The 25764-nt window shown below is 38.5% G+C and overlaps 1 protein-coding gene across 1 annotated transcript; it reads right to left on the bottom strand.

Moving 5' to 3' along the window:
* Window positions 1–263: 263 nt before the first annotated feature.
* On the bottom strand, window positions 264–22755 carry SMIM13 (small integral membrane protein 13; the record flags this gene model as incomplete). The annotated part of the gene is made up of 2 exons (XM_084228258.1): window positions 264–600; window positions 22680–22755. The coding sequence occupies 2 exons, from the start codon at window positions 22753–22755 to the stop codon at window positions 413–415; spliced, it is 264 nt and encodes an 87-aa protein (XP_084084384.1). The 3' UTR covers window positions 264–412.
* Between the last annotated feature and the right edge of the window lie 3009 nt (window positions 22756–25764).

Genomic DNA, 25764 nt, shown 5'->3' with positions numbered 1-25764 from the left:
TTACTCATGAGGATTGCCTGGTTGACAATAATCATGAGATGCATCCCAATTTCAGACAAGGTAAAATGTGTGGGAAAGAAATATAATAAAATACAGTTCTTCAAACCGGTAATATTTACCAGATTCACACCAGTGCAAGAAAATAAGCTCAAAAAGACAAAGGATTAAGAGTGTAAGTAGAAAGACAGTGAAGCAAGATTATTTAAAAATGAAATTTGCAATGGTTGAATTTGGTTTTAATTCCCTTTATTTTCATATGGCTTACATGCAAATCTTCTTGAATTGGACTTAAAATCTAAAGTCCAAGTACAAGTGTTCTTCAATCTTTTAGCAAATTGCAAAGCCAAAAGTCATGAAAGACAGAGGCTCCCAATTGCCTTTCATCATTCACTAACACAGGATATGGCTGGGGTTAGTGGCCTTCATCAGCAGGTGCCCTCCTCTGACGAGCAGATCTGATCCTATGTGGAGACAAGGAAGCATCATCTTCTGTTTCAGACCCTGAAGGCTCGTGATCTCCCTCCTGGGATCCAGTGTCTCCCACCAATTCCCGCAGAAACTTGAATTTTGATAAAAAAAGATGCCATACAAAATACCAACCTGAAGAGACAAAAACATGAAGAAAAATTATTAAAAATGTTAACTGAAAATATCCCAATTATATGGAGAGGTATATTGCAAAACAGTACATAGAATATAAATATGTGATTACAAACGTATATTTGCCCAACAATTATCGAGATTTCACTATGGGCAAAGCATAAGAATAAACTTTGGGATTATACAGAGAGGGCAAAAACAGATTTTTGCCTTTACAGAATTTAGAATACAAGCTTGGTCAATGTACATTACAATTGTAATGAGATTATGAATCTAAGTAAAAACGGTTTTATATTAAAATAAAATTTTTGAGAGCATTTTTCTGGGAAGAAATAGTACACTTAGTTATTTACTTGGACACCCAATGCTTATATTTACTAAATGCTTATATTTACTAAAAACAAGTTTGCTTCCACAAGAATACAAGGGATATTAAATGGCAGGAATCAACTCCACTTCAGTGAAAACATTTCCATCAAGACCAAGGTATTCATAAATTTCAAGAAATAATATATTTTCTTTCATTATATGATGAAAGAATAAAGCCAAATCACTGGCACCTTAAACTTGAGATGTTATATATATGAATGTATATGCTCACACACACAGCATTCTCATGTTAAAATCATTAAAGTCAGTAACTCTCCTTAAAAAAAATTAGCAACCAAACCTGAGTATGTGGGTTTAATCCCAGCATAGTCCCTCATTGCTGTTTGGCCTTACGCTTGTTATATCATGCCTCAATATTCAAATTCCTCATTTCTCATGTATGAATTGGGGCAAGGAATCATAATATCTGCTCACAGAGTTGAATGAACTGTGAGGATTAAGTGAGGTGATTTAAAAAATATTTGAGAACAACTGTATCAGCCACAATGCACTCAGAAAGAAGAAACTAAGGCATTTCAATTAAAGCACATTTAAGACAGGGAATTGATTACACAGTGGATGAAAGAAATGAGAAGTCAAGAGAAGTAAAGAAATAACTTGGAAGTTAGGAACAAGAAGCTGCTACCACCCTTAAATTGGAAGAGAAAATACAGGACCATTTGGCAAAAGCTGAAATGGGGAAAAAAATACCAAATTTTTTTTCACTAGGAATTGTAAGGTCATTAAGTTTTAGAAAGCCACAATAAGGAACACACAGTAATCAACAATGGAGGTCATAGGATAAAACCTCTGAACCCATGTGGAGGAAAACCAAAGTGACGCCACGTTGTATAAATGCCATCTGAGGCATGTGACAGGAAATGTCCTAACCTCAGAGGATGGTCGTTGTCCTCACTGTTTCTTTCACCTGTATTAACCTGTACTAGTGATCCCCACACAACTCTACTGATCTTAGTAAAGACACATGTGACATATTCCCCCTGACATCTTTTGTCATTAGTCTGACACAAGAATGACAGTGGTGGGTGGGTGATGAGTCGGGGGTGGGTGATAAGGATCCTGCCATAACCCAAAAAGTCCTGTCCATCAGCACAGGCACCCCTGCATGTGTAAGGTGCCCTTGATATACTTTAAACATGATTAATGGATATGTTTCTTTGTCCACTAGACTGAAGTTATCCTCTCAATTAGAGGGAACATATTTGTTCTGGAGGTTGCATGCCATGACTGTGTGCTCCAAAATGTTAAGAGCATAAAACAAACAGTATTAGCCATTGTAACAAAGTTTTTCATACAGTGTATCTTCTTGGTGCCTTTTGCTTATATAAAAATAAAATAAAAAAATATTTTTTTTTTAAACAACAAAAAACTTTTTTGTCTCATAGAAAAGCAATAGACCATGACATATTCTGATGACTAGCATTTATAAAAGCAAAATACAACGAGCTTTTCTACTCTGTTTCACTAGTGCAAGATAGGTCACTTTCAGGAAGTTTCTAATTTTACTTGTTTCTTTCTTAAAAATGTATGGAGTGAAAATTTTTTCCCAATCAGTGGGGTGTCTGTGTTGGCTAATGTCTCTTTTGCTATACAGAAGCTCTTTAATTTGATGTAGTCCCAGCTGTTTATCCTTTCCTTCACTATCTTTGCTTTGGGTGATGTGTCTTTAAAGATGTTACTGAGGTGTATGTCATGTTGTGTTTTGCCTACATTTTTATTCTATATATTTTATGGTATCAGTTCTTATGTATATTACTCAACAATCAAAACAGATAAACATGCCATTCACAGCAACATGGATGGAGCTGGAAGGGATCATGCTCAGTGAAATAAGCCAGAAAGAAAAAAAAAAATATTGGATGGTCTCACTTACAGGAGGGATGTAGAGGATCCAAATATGGGATTGTGGGGTGGGTGGGGGGGAGTAACTATAATAAAGTAAAAATCAAAATCAACAGGCAACTATAAACCAGAGACATTCTGCAGTGGGGGAGAGGGAGTAGGATCAAAACAGGGGTAGGAAGAGCACAAGGGACCACACTGTCACGGGTGAATGGGTGGTGGGAGTTTCACAGGGACTATAACCAAGATGAACATGCATACATTGTACAAAAATGAAAAACAATGTAAAAATATATAAAATAAAATAATAATTAACAAACTCTGTGGATGGGCCTCCCTGGTGGTGCAAGCGGTTAAGAAGCAACTTATGAAGTTGTCCACAGCACAAGTTTGATCTCCCAGGCGGCCAGGGAGTAATCTACAAGGCGCAGCAGACCTCTCCTGACTTGCCCGCTGCTCCCCTCAGCAGTGTACTTCGGTCAATCTGCCTGTTTTGCTCCCCACTCTGTCTCTGGTGAATCCTCTCACCCCCTACACCTCTGGCCTGTACCCCAGCTCTTGTATGCATAAATAAATAAATCTTAAAAAAAATCTATGGAGTTAAAAACAAAAAAAGATTAACAAAAACTCCCTGGTACCTAAGGACTAACTTCACAGATTTAACCCAATTTCTCATGTTTTTGGTTTTCTCTTTAAGCTTGAATGGTGTTAACTGAACCACACCATAAACATATTTAGGTCAACAGTATGTTTGAGTAAGGCATCTAACTTTGTAAGAGCACTTTAATGATATTCCAAACCAGCATGATCTTGTTTCACCCAAATTTCTTTTGTAATAATAGGCTCAGTGAATTAGTGGAAAGAACTATGGAGTCAGGACTCCCAAATCTGATAGAAGATTCAGTTATTGTATAGAACAAATGGGCAGGTATCTAAGAATGTCTGGCATTGTAGTAATATTTTATAAAATGCTCAAAAAATATAAATTGTGGTTGTCCCTGTGGGATCTAAAAAAACTTACATTTTGTTGTCTATTTTTATTATGGAACAATTCACACAATGTAAAATTCACCCTATTAAACTATACAATTCAGTGGTTTTTAGTAATACTAACTTATCACCATTGTCAAAATTCCGGAAATTTTCATAAACCCCCAAAGAAATCCTATACCCATTAGCAGTCACTTTGTACTTCTTCCTTCCCTCTCGCAGCAATGGCAATCATCAGTTTCATTTTCTCTATGAATTTGCATATTCTGAGCAGTTCATATAAATGGAATCATACTAGATAGCCTTATTCTTTCATTTAGCATATTTCTTCAGGTTATCATTCATACTTTTCCATGTATGACTTTCTTCCTTTTTATTGTTGAATACCAGTCCATTGTATAGCTAACTATACTTTTGTTTATCCAGTTAATAGGCAACTGTGTAGTTTTCACTTTTTAGCTATTACAAAGTTTCCACTTTGGGCTGTAATAACCATTGTGTAAAAGTTTCTGTATGGACCTGTTCTCATTTCTCTTGGGTAGAGCCAGAATTGCTGGATCACATGGTAACTTTATGCCTAACTATTTGTGAAACTGCTATACTGTTTTCCAAAGAGCTGCAACATTTTACCTTCCCTCTACATCTTTTTTTTTTTGAAGATTTATTTATTTAGGCATACAAGAATTGGGGTACAGGTCAGAGGTGGGGGGTGAGAGGATTCACCAGAGACAGAGTGGGGGCAGAACAGGCAGATCTACTGAAATGCACTGCTGAGGGGAGCAGTGGGCAAGACAGGAGAGGTCTGCTGCCCCATGTGGGTAGCTCCCTGGCTGGCCAGGGAACCAATCTCATACTGCAGTGTCCTTGGAGGCTGCGGATAGCTTCATAGCACTGTGCTTAACCACCTGCGCCACCAGGGAGGCCACTGCCTCTACATCTTAATGAATACATTTTCTTTTAATTTGGGGGTTCCATTTTTACTCCTCCATATGTTGGACATGTGCCACTATCCTCCAAAAAACCACCAGTGCCAATATGCCATCTGTCTGCCTCCCAAATTCCCTTCTCTTTCTTGTCTGTTTGCACTGGCAACCATTAAATTTTTTCACTAAATGCAAGATCTTTTCCTGCTGTATTTTTGCCTGTGTTTGTATTCTGGTTATTAATACTCCACAGATGAGGGAAACCATCTGCTACTTATCTTTCACTTTGTACACTAATTTCACTGAACACAATCACCTCAAGGTTAATGTGTCCCCAAATACACTATTTCATCTTTTAAATAGCTGTGTAGTATTCCATTGAGCATATATTCCACAATTTGTTTATCTATTTGTCTGTTAATGGGCATTCAGGTTGGTTCCATGACTTGACAATTGTGGAAATTGCTGCTATAAACAAAAAGCAGTGTTCAGATTACATTCAGATTAGAGTTATCATGTTTTTTACCTAGCAAATATACTGCCTGATCACAGGATTGCCATTTTGATTTTCTTAAGAAATCTCCATACCATCTTCCACAGAGGTTGTACCAACTTACATTCCCACCAACAGTAGAGGAATCCCCTTTTCTCCATATCCTCATCAACATTTGTTGTTTCCATTCTATTTTTTAAATTTTATTTTATTATTTTTTATTGAGGTAACATTGGCTTATACTGTTTTTGGTATTTTGGAAATAAAGGATCCTCTTGCCCCTAAGTATCACCACCTGACTATACCCCCAGTAAGTCACACAGACTTAAGATTAGAACATCAGCAACGGTGCTCCCGTCCCTCTTTGTTCTCATTCCCCCTTCACCCCTTCACCCACTGGATGCTTCAGTTTAATAGTCTTCTTTCAAGGGAATATTTTTGGTATTTTGTTCTTTTTAATTTTTTTTTAAATTAATCTGCTATCATTGTTCTACATCCTTGTTACTATTTTGACAATATAAGATTTCGCCCATCAGGTGTGGTCACCATAAGCCTCCCTCCACCAAAGCATGCATAGTCCTCTACCACAGTCAGCTGTGCTCTCTCCATCCTGTCCATCCCTCCCTGTCTCCTCCTAATTCCCCCTGATTCATGGATGTCTCATGTACGATCAGCTTACAAGGGTTGGTTTTAAAGTTTGTTTTCATCTGGTCCTTTGTTTCTCTATATCACATTAATCTTTCTCCATCTGACTTACCTTGATTAGCATATCCCTTACAGCTCCATCCACGTTGCTGCAAATGGCATGAGACTATACTGATTGCTGAGAGGCACTCCACTGTATATATCACGTCTTCTTAATTCACTCACCTGCTTTTAGGCATGTGGGTTGTGTCCATACATTGGCTATTGTAAATAGTGCTGTTATAAACATAGGAGTACAGGTTGTTTTGAATTAGTGTTCTTGTGTTTTTAGGTACACACCTTGGAGAGGAATTGCTGGGTAGTATGGCAGATTCATCTTTAGTCTTATGAGGAACCTCCACACTGTTTTCCATAGGCTGGACCAGTCTACATTCTCACCAACAGTGTCAAAGGGTTCCTTTTCCACCACATTTTTGCCAGCAATTGTTGTGTCTAGATTTTTAATATGTGCCATTCTCATTGGTTTGAAGTAGTATCTTCTGGCATTGATCTGCATTTCCCTGCTGATTATTATGATGAGCACTTTTTCATGTGTCTTCTCTGGAGAAATACCTATTTAGCTCTTCTGCCCAATCTACTTTGTAGATTGTTGATATCTGTCCCTTGTCAAATGTATGTTGTACAAATATTTTCTCCCACTCAGTGGGGTATCTCTTCATTTTGGTTACTGTCCCTCTCACTGTACAGAAGTGTCTCAGTTTGACGTAGTATTAGTTGCTTATATCCTCCTTTGTTTTCCAGGCAAGTGGGGATGAGTCTACAAAGATATTTCCGAAGGTTACATCATGCAGTATTTTATGTTTTGATGTCGTACATCCATGTGTTTTATGTACTTTCAGTTGATTTTCATGTATGGTGTGAAATACTGAACTTATTTCATTCTTTGGCACATGGCAGTCCAATCTTCCCAACACAATATATTTAAGAGGTTTTCCTTGCTCCAGTGTAAATTTTTTGTACCTTTGTGGTAGATTATCTGTCCATAAATGTGTTGATTTTATTTCTAGGCTCTCAATTCTATTCATTTCATCTGAGTATCTATTTTAGTTCCAGTACCCATACTGCTTAATTACTAATACTTTATAGTGTAGTTTTAAGTTCCCTTTTTCATCAGGAAAGCTTTGGCTAGTTAGGGTATTTTGTGTTTCCATATGAATATCAGTTATAATTTTCCATTTCTTTGAAGAATGCCAATGAGGTTTTTATTGGGGTTTTCTTGAATCTGTAAATTACTTTGGATAGGATGGCCATTTTGAAAATGCTGATGCTTCCTATCCATGAGCAGAAAATAGCTTTTCAATTCTTTGTGTTGTCTTCTATTTCTTTTAACAATGTCTTAGGTCCTTGAATAGGTCCGTCACCTACATTGTTATTACCAAGGTCCTTCACCTACATTGTTATTACCAAGTTGTTGTTTTTTCCTTTTCTTTTTGGTGAGACCGTAAATGCGATGGTTTTCTTAGTATCTTCTCCTAGGTCACTGTTTGCACATAAGAAGGAAACTGATTTTCAAGTGTTGGTTTATAGCCTGTCATTTGCAAAACTGGTTGTATTGTTTTTCCATGAATTCTTTAGGGTTCTAAATGTATATTTAATCTAAATCATATCATCTGCAAATAATGATAGCGTCATCTCCTTCCCAATGTGGATTCATTTTATAGCTTTCTCTTGTCTAACTGCTCTAGCTAGGTCTTCTAAAATAAGGTTGAAAAGTAGTAATGAGAGTGAGCATCCTTGTCTTGTACTTAGCAGAAAAGCTGTTTTTCACTACTGAGAATGATGTCAGATGTAAGTTTGTTGTATATGGCTTTTATTATGTCAAGATATATTACATTGATTCCCCAATGTTTCAAGTGTTTTCATTATAAACAGATGCTGAATCCTATCAAATGTTTTCTCATCATCTATTGCTATGATAATACAGTTTTATTTCCTTTTGTTAATGTGGTGAATTATGCTGATTTTCATATGTGGAGCTATCTCGTGTTCCTGGTATGAATCCAATTTGATCATGATGTATGATCCTTTTAATGCATCGTTAAATTCTGTTTGCTTAAGATTTTATTGAGGATTTTTATATCTGTGTTCAACAGGGATATTGGTCTGTAGTTTTATTTTTGTTGCTTGGTTTTGGTATTAACATAATGGCTACTACACATTTCTCATAAAACACGTTTGGGACTATTCCTTCTCAATTTTTTGAAAGTGTCCACACATGATAGGAATTAATTAATCTGTGAAGGCTTTTTAGAACTCACTTGTGAAGTGAGTTTTTTAGAACTCACTTGCTTTCCCCCACTAGCAACTTCATAGTCTTTATTTTGAACTCTTGAGAAAGTTTCACTGTTATATTTCTTGGTGCTGGTCTCATTTTGTCTAGGTTCCCTAGCATTCTTTTTGTCTCCTGGATTTGCCTATTTCCTTTTCAAGGTTTGGTAAGTTTTCTTCTATCATTTCTTTAAATATACTCTCTGACATTTTCTGTCACTCGTCCCCTTCTGGAATACCCATTATTCTCTTATTGTCTTTCCTCAAAGTGATTCTTCACTACATTTTTTTTACTTCATTCCTATTTTTCTTTCATCTTGCTCCTTTGTATAAATTTGTATCTTCACAATTATTGATTCACTCCTAGCTTATTCTACTTCTCTAGTTTTCTATATTTTTCATCTCCTCTTAAATCTTTATTCATCCTACAATTCCATTATTTCCTTCTTTAGAGTATTATTTTCAATCTTATCTTTGTTTATGTTGTTTCTCAGGACATTAACCTTTAATGTAATTGTAAATGGGGTTGTTTTCCTTACTTTCCTTTCTTCTGACACATGTTTGCAAACAGGAATGGAACTGATTTTTGTGTATTTATTTTGTATCCTATTTATTGTTTCCAGTTGTTTTTTTTTTTTTTTTGTAGTCTTTTTAGGTTCTCCATGTACACTATCACATTATCTGCAAAGAGTTACAATTCCGCTTTTTTTTTTCAATGTGGATTCCTTTCATGTCTTTTTCTTGCCTAATTACTCCAGGTAGGGCCTTCAACACTATCTTGAACAGTAGTGGTGACAGTAGAAATCTTTGTGTTGCTTTAAAAATTAATGGATATATTTTCAGCTTTTCACCACTGAGTATGTTGGCTGTGCCTTTGTCATATATGATTTTTGTAATGTTTAGGTAAGTTCTATTTACTCCCATTTTATTGACTGCTTTTATCAGAAATCAATGCTGAAGCTTGTTGAATGATTTTTCAGCATCTATGGAAATGATCATATGGTTTTTATCTTCCTTTTTTAATCTGCTGAATGACAATGATACATTAATTTATGCTGACCTAGCCTTGTATCCCTGGGCTGAAGTCTACTTGGTCAGGGTGGAAGATTATCTTAGTATATTGCTATCTTCAGTTTGCTAGAATTGTGTTGAAGATTTCTGCACCTATATTTATTGAGGATATTGGTGTATAGTTTTCTTTTCTGTACTGTTTTTGTTTGATTTTGGGATTAGGATAATGTTGGAGAGTTTTCCACCCTCCTTGATATTTTTTTTTAAAGATTTATTAATTTATTTATACAAGCACTGGGTACAGTCAGAAGCATGGGAGGGTGAGATAATTCACCAGAGCCAGAGCGGGGAACAGAACAGGCAGAAGGACCGAAGTACATTGCTGAGGGGAGCAGCAGGCACGGCAGCACAGGTCTGTGCGCCATGTGGGACCCTCGGCGGCGGTCGGGGATCGAACCGGCGCTGCAGAGGCTGCGGGCAGCTTCGCAGCCCAGCGCTCAACTGCTGCGCCACCAAGGGAGGCCCCCCTTCCTGATATTCTTTAGGAGTTTGGGTAGGAAAGACAGTAGGTCCTCTTTGAAGTTTATAAGAGTTCACTGGAGAAGGCATGTGGTACAGGACATTTGTTCTTAGGGAGATTTTTTTATTACTCTTAATTTCTGCATTTATGGTTGGGCCATTTAAACAGACTATTTCATCCAGATTCAGTCTTGCAAGGTTGTGTGAATCTAAAAATTTGAACTTTTTTTTCCTGATTGTCCAGTTTGTTTGCATAGAAACATCACATATACTCTAGACATGATAGATTCTTATGATCTGGTATACAGCTGTACCACATGCTGTAATTGCCTTTTTTATATCTTATCCCGTTTATTTGGGTTTTCTTTATTTTCCACATAAGACTAGGTAAAGGCTTGTCAATTTTGTTTTTTCCAAGAACCAGCTCTTGGTTTCACTGATCTTTTAGACTTTTTCCCTACTTAATTATTTTGTCTTAATTTCATTATTTCTTTCTTCTACTGATTTTGGGTACATTTCTTCTCCTTTTTCTACTTTCTTCAGTTGTAGATTTAGATTGCTTGAGATTTTTCTTTCTTTTTTAATGTGGGCCTTTATTGTTACCAAATTCTCTTTTAGAGCATCCCATAGAATGTGGTAGCTTGTCTCTCCACTTTCATTAGTCTCTAGATAGTTTTTGATTTCTTCTTTGATCCTGGAGTTGCTCAGAAGCATTTTTTTTAGTCTCTATATTTTTGGTTTGCTTTGGTATTCTTTTTTGTAATTAATTTCTAGCTTTATACCATTGGCATTTGAGAGTTTGATATAATTTATATTTTCATACATTATCTGAGACACAGTTTGTATTCAGTATATGATCTATTCTTGAGAATATCCCAAGTGCACTTGAGAAGAAAGTGTACTCATTTCTTTCAGGATGGAAAGCCCAGTATATGTCCAGGAAATCCATCTGGTCCAACAGTTCATCTGGATGATCCATCCCTTCATGTCAATAGCATGCTGAGGTCTCTGACAAAATTTCATTTTTGTTGTTATGTTGTTTTAAGTCTGTTAATAGTTGCTTTATATAAGTAGGTGACCATGTGTTGGGTGCATAAATATTAGTAACATTTTTATCTTCTTGATGAATTGTTCTCTGGATCATTACATAATGCCCATCTTTGCCCCTGATTATGTTTTTTTGGCTGAAAATCTAGTTCATCCAATATGAGAATAGCAGTTTTCGCTTTTCTCTATGGATTATTGGCATGTAAAACCTTGTTCCAACATTTAGGTTTATTTTTGTCTTCCAGCTTTAAATTGGTCTCTCATACACAAAGTATAGATGGCTAAAACATTTTAACCCACTTTTGCCATTCTATGCCTTTTAACTGGTGAGTTTCAGCAATTCACATTTATAGTGATTATTGATACTGCTGATTATCAATCATTCTTCTTATTTGTTTTGTTGTTTTATCCTTTTATTCTTTTCCCATCTGTCTCTTTCTGCTCTTTCTGGATGGTTTTCCCTAATGATTCTATCAGTTTCTTTGTTTTGTCATCTGTGACCCTCTATTCTGGATTTTTAGCAAGTGGTTACCAGAGGGGTTATACCCAGAAAAGTCTATTATGAGCTCTTGTCTGCTCTGTGACATTTAACTACATGTTCTGTCTATTTGTTTCTTCCCTTTAATGTTTTGTTGTTGACTCAATATTCTTGCTCATGTTTCTGGCCTTATATTTTTATTGTTACTCCTCTCAGGATTTTGAATTGTGTTTTTTCTTTCCTTGTAGAACTCCTTTCAACATTTCTTGTAGGGCAGGTCTGGTGGTGATAAACTCCATTAGCTTTATTTATTTATTTATTATCTGGGAAAGCCTTTACTTCACCTTCATATTTGAATAATTTTTCAAGATAGAGTCTTCCTGGCTGGTAGTTCTTGTCTTTTAGGATTGTGAACACTTCTTTCCAACCTCTTTTGCCTGAGGAGTGTCTGAGGCAAAAAACTGAGGAAAGGCTAGGTTGGATGCCTTTGCAAATTACCTCTGTCCCAGTTCCTGTGATTTCTTTTTCTGTATCTTTGATTTTTGATAATGTGACAATGATGTCTCTGACAATGATGTCAATGATGATTCTGCATTTCGAAATTTGGGTATTCTCTCTACTTTCTGGAATCCACACTTTATTCATTCCTTGGCCTTGGGAAAGTCTCAATTATTATTTGAGTAGATTCTTTGTTCCCTTCTCTCTTCACTTTTTGAAAACCCATTATCCTGTTTTCCCTTCTGATTGAATCTGGTATTTCTCATAGAGTTCCCCCATTTTTTCTATGTCTTATTTCTCTTTATCCAAACTGCATGATTTGTACATTTGAGTCCCCTGTTTCTGATATTCTTCTGCTAGTTTAATTCTTTTTAAAGCACTTTCTATATTTGTCTTCATTCACAATCTCTTCCTGTGTTCTTTTAGTGTTTTCATTCTCTTTGGTGAAGAACTATTTGTTCTTGTATCTCCCTTCTAAGATTTTGCACCTGCCTATCTGCCTTTGGCTTACTTCCCAGTAACTCACTTAGCATTTTTAATATTGTTATTGAAATTCACAGAATTTTTTTCTCCTTTTGCTTTTCCATTTTGTGTTCAGATATTCCTTGCTTCCTAATAAGCTTGTGTATTGCCTTATTTGCATTTTTGTGGTTGAGGCATTGTAGGTTTAGTTTTGTTTTTCTTCTTGGTTTGTCCTGGCAGAAGTTGGGGGCAGGAGGGAAGTCTGTGACTTAAGTACTCAATCTTGGTTTGAAGAGTGAAGTTGTTTACCTCTGCCTCTTCTCTCTTCATGCAAAACTCTGTTCAGTGGTTCAGTTGTCCTAACTTTCCACCCCATCTCCCTGCTGCTCATTTCTGCCATTTTATTATAATCTATGAAGCTTGAATCCTGTGGTGAGGGGGCCTAGCTCTGGCCCACAAGATTTATACTCCAGGTTTTAGTTAAGCCAGGCTGGCAGGAGGCACCTGTTTGGGCTATTGTCAAGCTAAGGTCATAGTTAATAGCCACCAAAGCCCTCTCCACCACTGACATACTGCTTCCACTGATACACTGTTTTCAATGACACATTGCTTCCAATGGACTGAGGCTGCAAGAACTGCATACCTGCTAGATTCTGTCCAAGGGATTGGTGAGTTCTCTCTTACCCATCCTTTTCTTTCTCTGCTATTGGGTCTAAGATCAAGACTGTCCTGGCTGTATCTGGTGACTCTTCCATCTCTTACTTCTGGAAGGTAGTTGAGTGAAGATATTTGTTGCCCATGCCAATCAAGAAGTTTCCAATATACTAAGTCAGACTTCTGCCTACATATGACTGCACTCACTCTCTCTGAAAAGTTCTTCCAGAGAAATTCATAGTGTCCCAGGGTGCCCACCTCCAGCCCATTCTGCTGGCTGGGGTATCTACTTTCCCAGTCACATTCCCCTTCACCATTTCCTTCTTTCCCACAGCAAGTCATCAACAACAGTTCAAGTCTTCTGACAAAAGTTCTGGGACTCTGTAGGAAACTTCTGAGTCTTTCTTTTAGCAAAAATTATTTTTTTATATTTATTTTAAGGGGAGAAGCTGGTCTCAACCTCTCTATTCTGAGAGGATGTGGATGAAGTCTAAAAAAACTGTGAGGATGTAGATGAAATCTATCATACATAGTGATCCTAGCAGGTATGAAGTAGTATATCATTATGACTTTTATTTGCATTGCCTTAATGTTTTAGCATCTCTGTTGCAGGCAAATAACCATGTTACAGTCATTTCTAAACTCTCAATTTATTGAATGTACATCTAGCCCTATGCCAATACCACAGCATCTTGATTATAGTAGCTCTGCGTTGTTTTAAAATTAAAAGTGTAAGCCCAACAACTTTTCATGACTTGTTTTGGTTATTGTGAGTTCCTTGCATTTCCATGTGAATGTTAGGGTTATCTTGTCAATTTTCTGCCAAAAAGTCAACAAGAACTTTTTAAGGAGGGCACTGAATCTGTAGATAAATGTGGGAACTTACACTGTTTTTTTTTAAAATAGTCATCAAATTTTTCCACAACGGACACATATGGCTTTGATAATCAGGAAAGTCAGGAGAAAAGTAGGTCAGAAATTGAAAAGGAAATCATGAATAATATATTGACTTGTATGCTTTAAATACACCAATGCCATTAATTGGTTTAAATTAATAAGGCCAGTTGATTTCAACAGATACTAAGGAAAACCTCTAACCATTAGGTTGGTTTTGAGAACCCAACCTAAGAGTTAAAAGAATTCATTTGCCCAAAGTACTATGCTAAATAGAGATTACAAAGGTAACTTATCATCAAGGAAATATAATCAAGCTCAAATATGATATTCTTGACTTCATAAAAAGCAAACATTCCAACAGTGACTACAAGGTATAGAAAGATCATAAATAAAAGTGAAGGAAATTATTGAAGCCTTTTGACTGAAAATAAACTGGGGTTTATTTGTAGCTGTCACCACTGGGGTTTCCATCCTAAAACACTATAGTGCTCTTGGGATGGTTAATAGAAAGCAAAGTCTCACAGCACAGAAATCTACAAAACAAAGACCTGATGATAGCTGTAGCAGTCAGTTCTGGGAAAAATAGGGGCCACTGGATAGGTAACCAACTCTTCACTTCCCAATTTTAATAAAACAAGCCCAAAATTCTTTAATCATTGCAAGCACTGTAAGGGATTTAATGTCAAGTGAAAATTCAGTGTGGTTGCCAGTGAAAGAAGCTTCAGCATTTGGAGCAGTAAATTATTCACTACTCCTCCTCCCCACCCACACCTGGTAAATAAACCTCTGGAATCCACAGCTCCTTAATTTTTCCTCTATATAGAGAGATAAGCTAACTTGGAAAGTATGCACATTTCCCCCCATTCTTACTAGGTGTAAAGTGTGCAAGGGTTGGGGGTGGAGGGACAAGAACATGAAATAGAGAATTCCCCTAATGCAGACATGGAATTCATTTGCTGGGCAGCCAAAAAAGAACAAATACACACTGTGTTTGATTTTTTTACAATGATTACTATAACCGCAGGGTGGAAATGCAAAGTTAATTGCATTTTAATTGTAGCATTGATAAGAACAACAGAGGTATTCAGTATATTAAGGGAAGTTAAACAAGTCATATTTCAAGTAAAATGAGTTAAGCTCTTACATAATTGCAATTTGGGAGGCAGAGATAAGAGGAAGAGATTAGAGAATGGGGAGTTTCCATATCCCTGTACCTAAAAGTGGTAAAGATGTAATGCTTCCAAACAATAATAGTCTGAACAAAGGCTGATACTAAAAATTCCCTGTAGTTCAAAGAGAAAAAATACAAAAAATAATCATTTTGTAAAAAAGAACTATTATTAAAACTTCAGTGGGTATATACCAGGAAAATCATGACTTAGCAAATTAAAAACGAAGAAAAGTATTACAGTGCCAGATAAAGCTGCTAAAAGGGTATTTACTGGTAGAGGGATCTGGTAAGATGGCAGCATAGTGAAGTGGTCAGATTCATCGCCTGCACATTCATAACCAAATTATAATTAACGAAAATGTCAATATCCCTGAAAGATAAAGGGAGAACCACCGCATACATCAAGACCAATGATGTGGCAAATGGGGATAGAAAAACTAAAACTGTGATTAAGGCCATACCAGGGCACTATAACAAATAAGAGAGGAGTAGCTGCTGTATACAACTTCCCCTGCTGCTACTGACTCATCATACATGCCTACATCTAGCATGTTAAAAACACTGGCAAAGGAGGTACACACAGTTGGCATATAGAACAGAGGGTACATCACTGGAGAACTATTACAGTATGCAGAGTGACAATTACTAGATTGAGTCTGAGACGTCTAAATTAGAACAGATGGAGCAAAAACAAGAAGGGAGAGCCAGACACCTATGTCTCTTCATAGATGAGACTATTACTGGCAGCCTGAGACTATGCTATGCCAGAAACACCTGCCATAACTGAGGGCCATAACTGAGATAACTGAATGTTCTCATTAACGATAACTTAAGCACCTGGATCTCAATGGCAGGAGCAAACACCCAGGGTTAGACTGTACTCCAAAAACAAAGGAAAACAATTCCCACCTTATGGCCTTGTCTTAACTATTGTCCTCACCAAGTGCTACATCTATTACTCACTGCAGACTAGAGGTTGAGGCTGACATGAAACTGTACAGATATTTTAGCTGAGGAGTTAGCCTAGGAGAGGGGTTTAGAGTGGATCTCTATCACAAAACCCAGGTACACATAGCAATGTAGCAAAATTGAACACTTGATGATAACTGGACATGAACTATTAGTGGGTATTACCCTGGTTCCTTCCTATTACCCCACATTGACACTAGTGCCCTGGTCATCTGAGAGGTGCAAAGGCATAGCTCTGTAAAAGGTACCTAAAGATCCTGGGTAAAAACAAAACAAAACAAAACAAAACAAAAAAACCTTAGAATCATATCCAGATTCTTGCTGGAGAGTCAATTTATTAAAAAAAAGGAAACTCTCCCTACCACAACTCATAAAATCTGAAAATGAAAAGACAGAGGAGTTATTGTAACTGCTGAAGCTCAAAACCCTGTAGGTAAGTCTCATTCAGCAGAACTACGAAATATGCTCAGAGTTTAGGTAACAATTACAACCATGCTTGTCAAGTTAAGGGGAAAAAAGGGTATAAAACAGGAACACAATAAAGATGGAGAGAAATGAGACTGTTACAACTGGAACAAATGGATCTGATACAGGGGCCCTGGAACCCTGTCGTGTTTACTGTTGCTAAAAACCACAACTTCCCACCCAGTCCTGACAATCAGGCCCCAACAACCAGAACCCCCGCTGTTCTCTGGCTGTTAATGGGGCTCAGGGAAGTTAACTCAATAAATGTCCCTTGCTTGAATCTTTGATTGGGTCTCTCTCCAAATTCCTTTTGTCTTAGCAATAAAGCCAGATAAGAATTCAGACAAATACAAGTACTGAAATTAGTGTAGAACTTGAAAGCACCAGTGGAGAACACACAAATAAAATATAAAAAAAAAAAAAAATTAATAATAGTAACACTGTAGAGAGCTCTCTGGGATAACCTAAAGAGAAATAACATCTGTATCATGGGGATCCCAAAAGAAGAAAAAGGCACAGAAAATCCATTTAAAGAAATAATTGCTGAGAACCATTTTCATCTGGGAAACATAACAGACATCATGATCCAAAAGGTCCAAAAAATAACAAAGAAAATAATATCAAATTGATACAATGTAAGTAAATTGTTGAACATCAATGGCAGGGACAGAATTTTAAAGTATCAAGACAAAGAAGAGTAACCTATACTTGAACACCTATTAGACTGTCTACAGTCTTCTTAGTCTATGACCTACAGGCAAGAAGTCAATGGTAGAAGATACTTAAAGTACACAAAGCAAAAAGATTTCCAGCCTAGAATATTTTACCAGTAAGATTAACATTTAGGGGGCCTCCCTGGTGGTGCAAGGGGTTAAGCACCGCACTATGGAGCAATTTGCAGCCTCTGCTGCACAAGTTTGATCCCCGGCCAGCCAAGGAGCAACCCAATGGGCACAGCAGACCTCTCCTGCCACAACCGCTACTGCTCCCCTCAGCAGTGTATTCACACAGTCTGCCTGTTCTGTTCCCCACTGTGTCTCTGGTGAATCCTCTCACCATTCCCCCTACCCCCACATCTCTGGACTGTGCCCCACCTCTTGTATGCATAAATAAATAAATCTTTACAAAAAAAAAAATTACCACTTAGGACAGAGGAAGAGGCAGGAGCTTCAGTGAAAGGCTAAAATTAAAAGAATATATCATCACCAAATCATACATGAAAGAAGTACTAAAGGGGCAATTAAAAATAAATACAGGTACCCGACACCTAAATTATCAAATAAAACTCAACAGAAGTAGCACATAAGACAATGGAAATGGAAAATAAACAAACATAAGAGAAAAATGTTAAAAGATAAAATGACAAACTAAAAATTTTTTTTAACACGTTAAATGTAAGTGGCTTGAGTTCACCAATAAAAAGGGAAAGAGTGGCTGATTCGGCTATACCACAAAGTCCAACCTTCTGCCATTTGCATAAAACTCATCTTATCATCAAATCAAGCACAGATTTAAATCCTGGAAAACAATCCTACAAGGAAATGATAATCAAAAAAAGTCAGAAACAGCTATACTTAAATCAGATAAAATAAATTTTCAATTAAAAAATACAGCAATCATGTTAAGAATAAGAAAGGGTGTAAAACAACAAGAAAAATAACATTTACAAATATATATATGCACCAAATGATGGAGCACCAAAATACATAACACAAAAATTACTAACAGAACAAAAGAGAAGCACAATGACAACACAATAATAGTTTACAGCTATGAAGAGATTGATTAAGAGTTGGTTAAAAGTTGGTTCTTTGACAAGATAAACAAAATTGATAAACCTCTAGTTAGACTAACAAAGAAAGAGAGAACTCCAATCCTTGTGAACTTGGGGTAAGCAACAATTTCTTAGGACTTAAAAAAAATGTAAAATATAAAAATTGATAAATTCTTTGGAAGCACCTAAAAAGAAAAACCAGGTCACTTCTAAGGACAAGAAATGAAAAGCATTGGATTTTTCAAAATTGTATCCACGAAGGTAAAAATTCATGAAGTAATAATTTTTAAATGTTGGATGAAAATTATCTGCAATGTTAGATCTACTCAAAGTTTCAAGGAAGTATAAAAGCAGAAAAATAAATTGCTCAAAAAATTGTTACCATGCATTTTTTCTTAGAAAATCATTACAAGATGTGCTCCAATAAAACAAGAGTGTAAACTGAGAAAAACAATGATGTGATAGATACAGAAAACTGGGTTTACAGCATAGAAAGCAAAAGGCTGATAATGATAGGAATTGAGAAGGAAGGAGAGCAATGGGACTTGGTAGAGGACCAGGGGGTAGAAAAGGAGCAATTCATTTGAATCTATGGGAAATATTACAGACAGATGTGTGAGATTATGGAAAAATATGCCGAGGGAGATGAATAACAGTGTAGAAGTACAAATAAAATAAAATAAAACTAGATAAATTTAAAAGGCAATTATTTCAAGAAAAATGGAAAAACTTATAAAAGCGTATAGTCATATTTGACCAGCAGGGATTACTTAAACATTCGAAATATAAATGTTGACTCTCCACTTAACTAAAAATTGTCATGTTTCTTAAAGATTTATTTATGTGCGCATACAAGAAATGGGGTACAGGCCAGAGGTGTAGGGGGTAAGAAGATTCACCAGAGACAGAGTGGGGAGCAGAACAGGCAGACTGACTGAAACACACCACTGAGGGGAGCAGCAGGAGAGACAGGAGAGATCTGCTGTGCCATGTGGAGAGTATCTTCCTGGCCGGGGATGGAACTGGTGCTGTAGTGGTTGTGGATGGCTTCATAGGATAGCTTCATAGGTTGCGTCTTAACCCCCAGTGCCACCAGGGAGGCTCTAAAAATTGTCATTATTAATGGAGATTCTACTATGGTTAATACATAATGCCTAAAATTTTAAAATCAAGAAATAGCTATGAATAAACTATTTAGGACTGGAAATAAATAACTAGTGGGAACAGTTACTACAGATTGAATGGAACTATTTTTTTTTTTTTTACACCTTTTAGTACTACTGGCTTGTGAAACTTCCTTTTGTTAAAACTTTTGAGAACATATTTTCTTAACAAGAGAGACTAGCATATGAGAAGTGGATTATAAGAAAAGGGAGTTAAAAAGTAAGAATTAGGCAACTAAAAGGAAGTGAAAGATGATGATGATGGTGGTGGCAGATATGGAAAAAAGAACATGTTTCACATTTTTCAGAGAGAAAAAACTGAAGTGATTTCCAGAAGGAAGTGATATTTTTGAAGTGGAAGGGGAGTAGAGGAAAGGGCAGATCAGGAGGGCACTGACATCCCTGACTGTTCACATATGAGATGGGGAAGACACGAGAGTGAAAGGAGGGAGGATTAGATGGTAGAAATCAAGTTTTATTTTAGATGCATTAAGTTGAGATGCTTATTAGATTTCCAAGTGGAAATATCAAGGGATAAAAACTGATGCATGAGCCTGGGGCTCTGGAGAGAAGTGAGAACTGGTGACATTAATTTTAATCATTAGTTACAAGTAATATTTAAAGCTCTAAGACTATATATTTAAATCTAAGACACCATAGGGAGAGAGTAGAAAAGGAAAAAATACATATCTGTATTACAACATAATAAAGGACTGTAACAGAAAATGGGTACTAGTCCATAAAATTTTTATTTCACAGAAATAGGTATAATTTGTAGACTTATGAATGTACTTGAAATAATCTAAGATGCATTTTCTACCTTAGACTGTGATCAAAAAGTTAAGAAATTCTAGGAGATGAAAATCAAATTTGCCACTATGGTAGCAAGAATACAAGAAAGTATAATATAAAAAAGCCAAAAGAACTATTTAATGGAGGGAAAGCTCACCTCTATAGATTGAGTATGTGGAATAAAATAATCCACATACTTTTGCTAATAACTTTAGCCCACCACTTTCTGACTATTAAAAACCTTCCATTTTGTACAAATTCCTTGCAGTGCTTTTCTACTTGCTAAATGGGTTGTTGCCTGATTCATGAATCATTTATAAAGTCATTAGATTTATTCAGATGAGCTTTGTTTTTTAAAAGAGTTCCTTAAGAACAATTAGAACTAATGAGTAACCATGGACTAGACAATATGGAGGTCATTTGTGACTGACCTTGACAGGGGCAGTTTCCATGAATGGTGGGGATGGAAAACATTTTAGAATGAGAAATAAGAAAGTAAATACAACCAATATGGACAAAAGGAACTCTCCTCAAGTCTGAACCAGAAAATTAAAAATCGAAAATTAAAAATTCACTATGTGAAAGCCTGTCAGAGTTCTAAAACAAACTAGACTATGAGTTTTTTGGAGCAGACCTCTATCATAGATTTCTAACTCCCAATTTGCCTATATTTGGATATAAGGCCTTTAAGAGTAAATTAACATGAAGTGAATTCCTATGGGTGGAGTCTTAATCCAGTATGTCTGATGTCATTAAAAAATATCAGGACACAGATACAGATATTAGAAAGAACATGTGTGGACACAGGGAGAAGACAGCCATCCACAAGTCAAGGACAGAAGCCTCTGAAGAACTCAACCCTGTTGATACCTGATCTTGAACTGGTACCCTCCAAAATGTGAGAAAAAAAAAAATTCTGGGGTATTTTGTTAAGGCAATTTCAGCAAACTATCAATAATACAATGTCCTGTTTTCTCTCTTCAAGTCTGTTTGGATCCCTTCTCTCCCCAAACCCCAGGCACATCAAAGCCAAAACATTAAGCTATCCCATCATTAGCTCTCCCAACAAAAAAGTTTCAAATTACTACTTTATATAGCTATTAGTTCTTGACTATTCCAATCAAAATAAGATGTTCTTTTACTTAACACACCTTACCTATCATTCCATAAAGTTCTGTGAAACCAAAGGCAACACATTTTTACAAAAATGAGTAAAATTAAAGTCAAATATCTATTGGGATCAGAGAGAACCAGGCTAATATATATGTAGCAGTTAGGAATTTTGGTAACACAAAGGCAAGTTTGGCAAATATTCTACCCAACGTGTGGTATGATCTACATGTCACACCCGCATCTGTAGGTAGCTCCACCTTCAAATTAGAAAAGAAAACAAATTTTCCTGCTTCACATCCAAACAAATAAAAATCTTTTTTCCTTACTTCAAGAATCTCAAACTTCTACAATTAGCCCCAAGTCCTGACATCACAAGCAGGAATTTTTTTTTATTATCAGAAAAGAAAGGCTGTAAGTTAGAAGTTTTAATTCTGGTACTTCATTAAAGCAAAGGAAAAAAATTGAAAATGTACATACAAGCATAAAAATACAAATATACATATGTGCATATGCACAAGGGCATACAGTTCTCCAAACAAAGATCCAATATTGAGCATTTAGTACATTAATCGTGTAATGACCAGGCCCTGCGGTATTTCAACAATCTGAACCCATATTTCAATATTGTAATGACGAAAGAATCACTGACATCTGCTTTCCAATTTTCACAACTGCTCAGTTACCCTAAAACACCTTCTGCGATTATCAGTTATTGTATATAAAGAAATCAAAAGATGTAAAACTGCACTAACATTACCTTGATAGAAAGTTTAACGTCCTCTCATTGCAAGAAGAAAAATAATCGACAGCAAACAAAATAGCACTATTATTACAGAACTCAAGAATTAGGTTACCAGACCCTGTCAGTTTAATATAGCCCGTGTTTTTAAGTTCTGCAGAGTCTCAACATCTCAGTTTGGAATTTAGCTTAAGTCTGAACTCCGAGTAAACAATTTCATACGTGCTTAAAACCCAACTCAGTACCCTAGGCATGACTAAAGGAAGGTAGAGAAATCTCTAGTTACTATCAGGTCAGGACCTGTGAGAAAGAAAAAAAAAAGAAAAAGGAAAAAAGAAAAAAAAAAAAAGGAGTAACTAATCACTTCACCTTCGAATACAGGCCAAGGTTAAAATCTGGGCAGACCGTGGTAAGAATGGCAATCAAGAGCAGACGCTGCCGGTGAAGCAGTATTTGTTTTAACCCTAGTCAAGATGCCCAGCCCTGGATCTTGCTCTTTCCTTTCCATGATGCCAGCGGGCCTGTCATTGGTCAGGGGTACATCTGTGAGCTCAGTCCTGAGAATTGGACAACAGATGATTTAAGAAACTTGAACATCCACGCCTTCAAAAAAAAAAAAAAAATACAAACACAGGCAGAACAAGCAAGTGGGCACAGCCGCCGGGCTCGCGTGGGCACCACCGTGCTCAGATGCCCCAGGACGATGCCCCACTCACCGCACACCATCAGCAGCAGGACGATCAGCAGCGTGGCCACGAACACGAGCAGGGTCAACCCGACGTTGTGCCACATCTTGGGGGGCGGAGGGCGGTAGGCTCAGGGCGGGGGGCGCGGGGGGCGCCGGCGGGCGCGCGTCCTGGGCTTCAGCGGCGGGCGCCGGGCGCGGCCGGGCGCTCACACCTCATGGGTGGCGGACGCCCCTCGGCAGCGCCCCCAGGGGGACGGGGAGGCGAGCGGGGGAGGGGTCCCTGGTCAGCCCGGCGGCCAGACCAGCCTCCTCTCTCCCGGGGCCCGGGCCCTGGCGGGAGGCGCGCCGCTAGGCGTCTCTCTACCCCCTCACCGCCGCGGGGAGCCGGGGTCGCGGCGCCCGGAGACGCCGGCAGCGGAACCGGGCGCTTCCATGGCGGACGCCGCGCGCCATGGGAGAGGGGAGGGTGCGCACAGGGACGCGGGGCGGCCTCACTACCCTCGTGGTCGCCGCCGCCGGCCCCACAGCCCCTCCAGCCCTCGGGCTGCAGAGGTTAACGTCTCCTGGCGGGGCTGCCAGGCGATGGCTGCCCCAAGCCCCCTCCCCCAGCGGCCACTCTTTACCTCGCCGGTCCCCCGCGCAGGGGCGGCTGGGAGATGAAGTGCAGAGGACGGTGCCGGCTTGCGGCGGCCGCCCCGCGGGGACTCCAACTCCCACAATGCACCGTGGCGTCGGCTGCTTTGCTCCTCCCTCCTCAGCGCCCCTTTGCGCTGAGCGTTGTTTCTCAGGCTGCAATCTCTGTCTGCAGATTGCTAGTCGGTGTCCCGGCTGCGGTGGCTGACTGCCTCTCGGGCGCTGCTGTGCCTAAAGGCCAGAGTACATGCAGCCATCACACCACACGCAAAGTTATTTTGTTTAAAGCCATGATCAGCAAAGCACAGAGAGAAAATAAAGGAGGCAGCTGCCTGAAAAACTGGTTGCGCTTGAACCAGCCCTGCTGCTGGGAGCAAAGGTCAGATGCTTGGGACTTTTGAGGACATCGTTAGTCCTGCCAAACAGAGGAGCCAGCGTCACGGAATCTTTATACAATGCCTAAAGAAAATGAAACTCACAACTTTACTTAGAACCCCAGGAAACTGCCAGAGCTGATAAAGCCCAGGAAGGGCCAGGGAGAAGAAAGGCAGCCCACCCACACCAACCTACAGGTATAGCATAAAGGCCGAGAAGAGCAAGAAGCACCCAGAGGGGCACAGTTCCTCAAAAACTATCCTCCAGTTTCTGGGTCATAAGGCAATTCCCCTAAAAAAGACAAGCAATACCCAGGAAAAAAAAAAAAAAAAAAAGCCAAAACAGGATGTTCTCCCCGTCAAAGGGAAGGATACTGCTGAAAGCAGGGTAACTGCTTGAAAGCATGGGAACTCAGTCCCAATGCTCGGCCCTCCCCTTGCCAGCTGCCAGGACTGGTAAAACTACATCCCTGGAGCACAGTAGAAGGGGAAGTGACTTAGAAACTAAACTATTGCCTGGGCCAATCATCAAAAACCCCCGGAGCATCTGTGCAGTGCACGCCAGATGGGACAGAGTTCCTGCACCCTATTTAAGACCAGAGCCCCAACAATCCCCTCTCAGTTGTTCTTTCCAGAGACCTCTCCCTGGGTGTGCTTTTATTCTTTCTCTAAATAAACTTTGCTTTTGCTTCTGCTAAAGACATGGCTGTGTATTCTTTTCACACCATAGTCAAGAAACGAGGAACTCCTAAATCCAGGAAACCCTAAACCAGACAACAGAACCCTTTTCCTCCCGTAACAGATACTGTTCTGTTTTCATAGTAATATACCATCCCCTTCATCTACAGGGTATAATTTCCAAGACAACCTCCCTACAGTAGGTACCTGAAACCACAGATACCATATGTTAGAGTTTGGTACTGTTTTGCTTTGTTCTTTTTTTTCTATTCATATGTACTTACAGTATAGTTTAATTGTAAATTAAGCACATTGAGAGGCTAATACTAATAATGTAATCACTCAAGGGTAGCCAGGAACCCCAGACTGTTAAGGGGAAAATTCATGATCTAAGGTGCAATCATCCATATGTAAATGCAAAGAAAGCATACTCTTAGTATAAATGGTCTTTAATTGGTGTAGAGAGGGAAGGAAAAGGAGAGGGAAGGGAGGGGGTAAAAGGAAGGATTTCATATAAGAGACTCCTGATCAAACTCTGAAAATTACCCATCCTTTCATGAGTAAATACCCAACCAAATAGATTGTGCCAAAGTCTGGCCACTGAAGCCTGAAGTCTTGCACAAGTCTAAGGCACCTCTGGTAGGGAACCAGAAGAAGGGAGTTAGGCAGGTCTTAAAGAGCTGGGACAGAAAGAGAGACCTGAAATTCAGAATGTACCATACACTTCACCACAAGGTCAAGATAATGGCTGCCATAATGCTAAAGCTGCCAAGACAAAGGAGCAAGAGCAGCTTCCCCACATTTCTCACCTACATGTCTCTCTCCACATATCTCCTCTTCCACCTCATTCTACCTCCATTTATATATCTGAAACAGGACTATAGCAGGATGCTATAGCCTCAAAGGACAAGTGTCAAGATAGTGGCCAGGTCACTATATATGGTTCTCACCTGTGTGAAAAATTGTAAGATTCACCCAGATTCAGGGCACAACAACAGTGGCTTTTATTTTAAAAACGGGAAACAAAGAGCTTCTAAGGCCACAAGTGTGTCCACAGTGTCCAGTAGTCCCAAACAAAGGCTGCTCATTCAGATGGTGCGGTCCTGTCAACAAGGACCTGGAGCTGGTGGCACACCAGGAAGCAGTAGGCCAGGATCCAACTTATAGTGGCAGCTGGGGGTGCTCTCAGCTGGGATTGCTGAGATGACACTGCAACAGCCCACAGCAACCATCTGAAGGTGAGGATGTACAATACTTGATGCTAGACAAGACAACAACAGAGACAACAGCACCAGGAGGTGGGGCCATATGATCAGAATTGGTAGAGGGCTCTCAGAGATGACCAGGACACAGAGTGCTGGTCACAGGTCAATGGTGCTGGATAGTACTGGCCAGCCACCAGGAGGTGGTCACCAGGAGGCAGTGTCA

This window comes from Talpa europaea (assembly GCF_964194135.1).
Source record: "Talpa europaea genome assembly, chromosome: 2".
NCBI lineage: Eukaryota > Metazoa > Chordata > Mammalia > Eulipotyphla > Talpidae > Talpa > Talpa europaea.
Note: the sequence above shows the minus strand (reverse complement) of the source record. Positions and strands in the feature narration are given on the sequence as shown.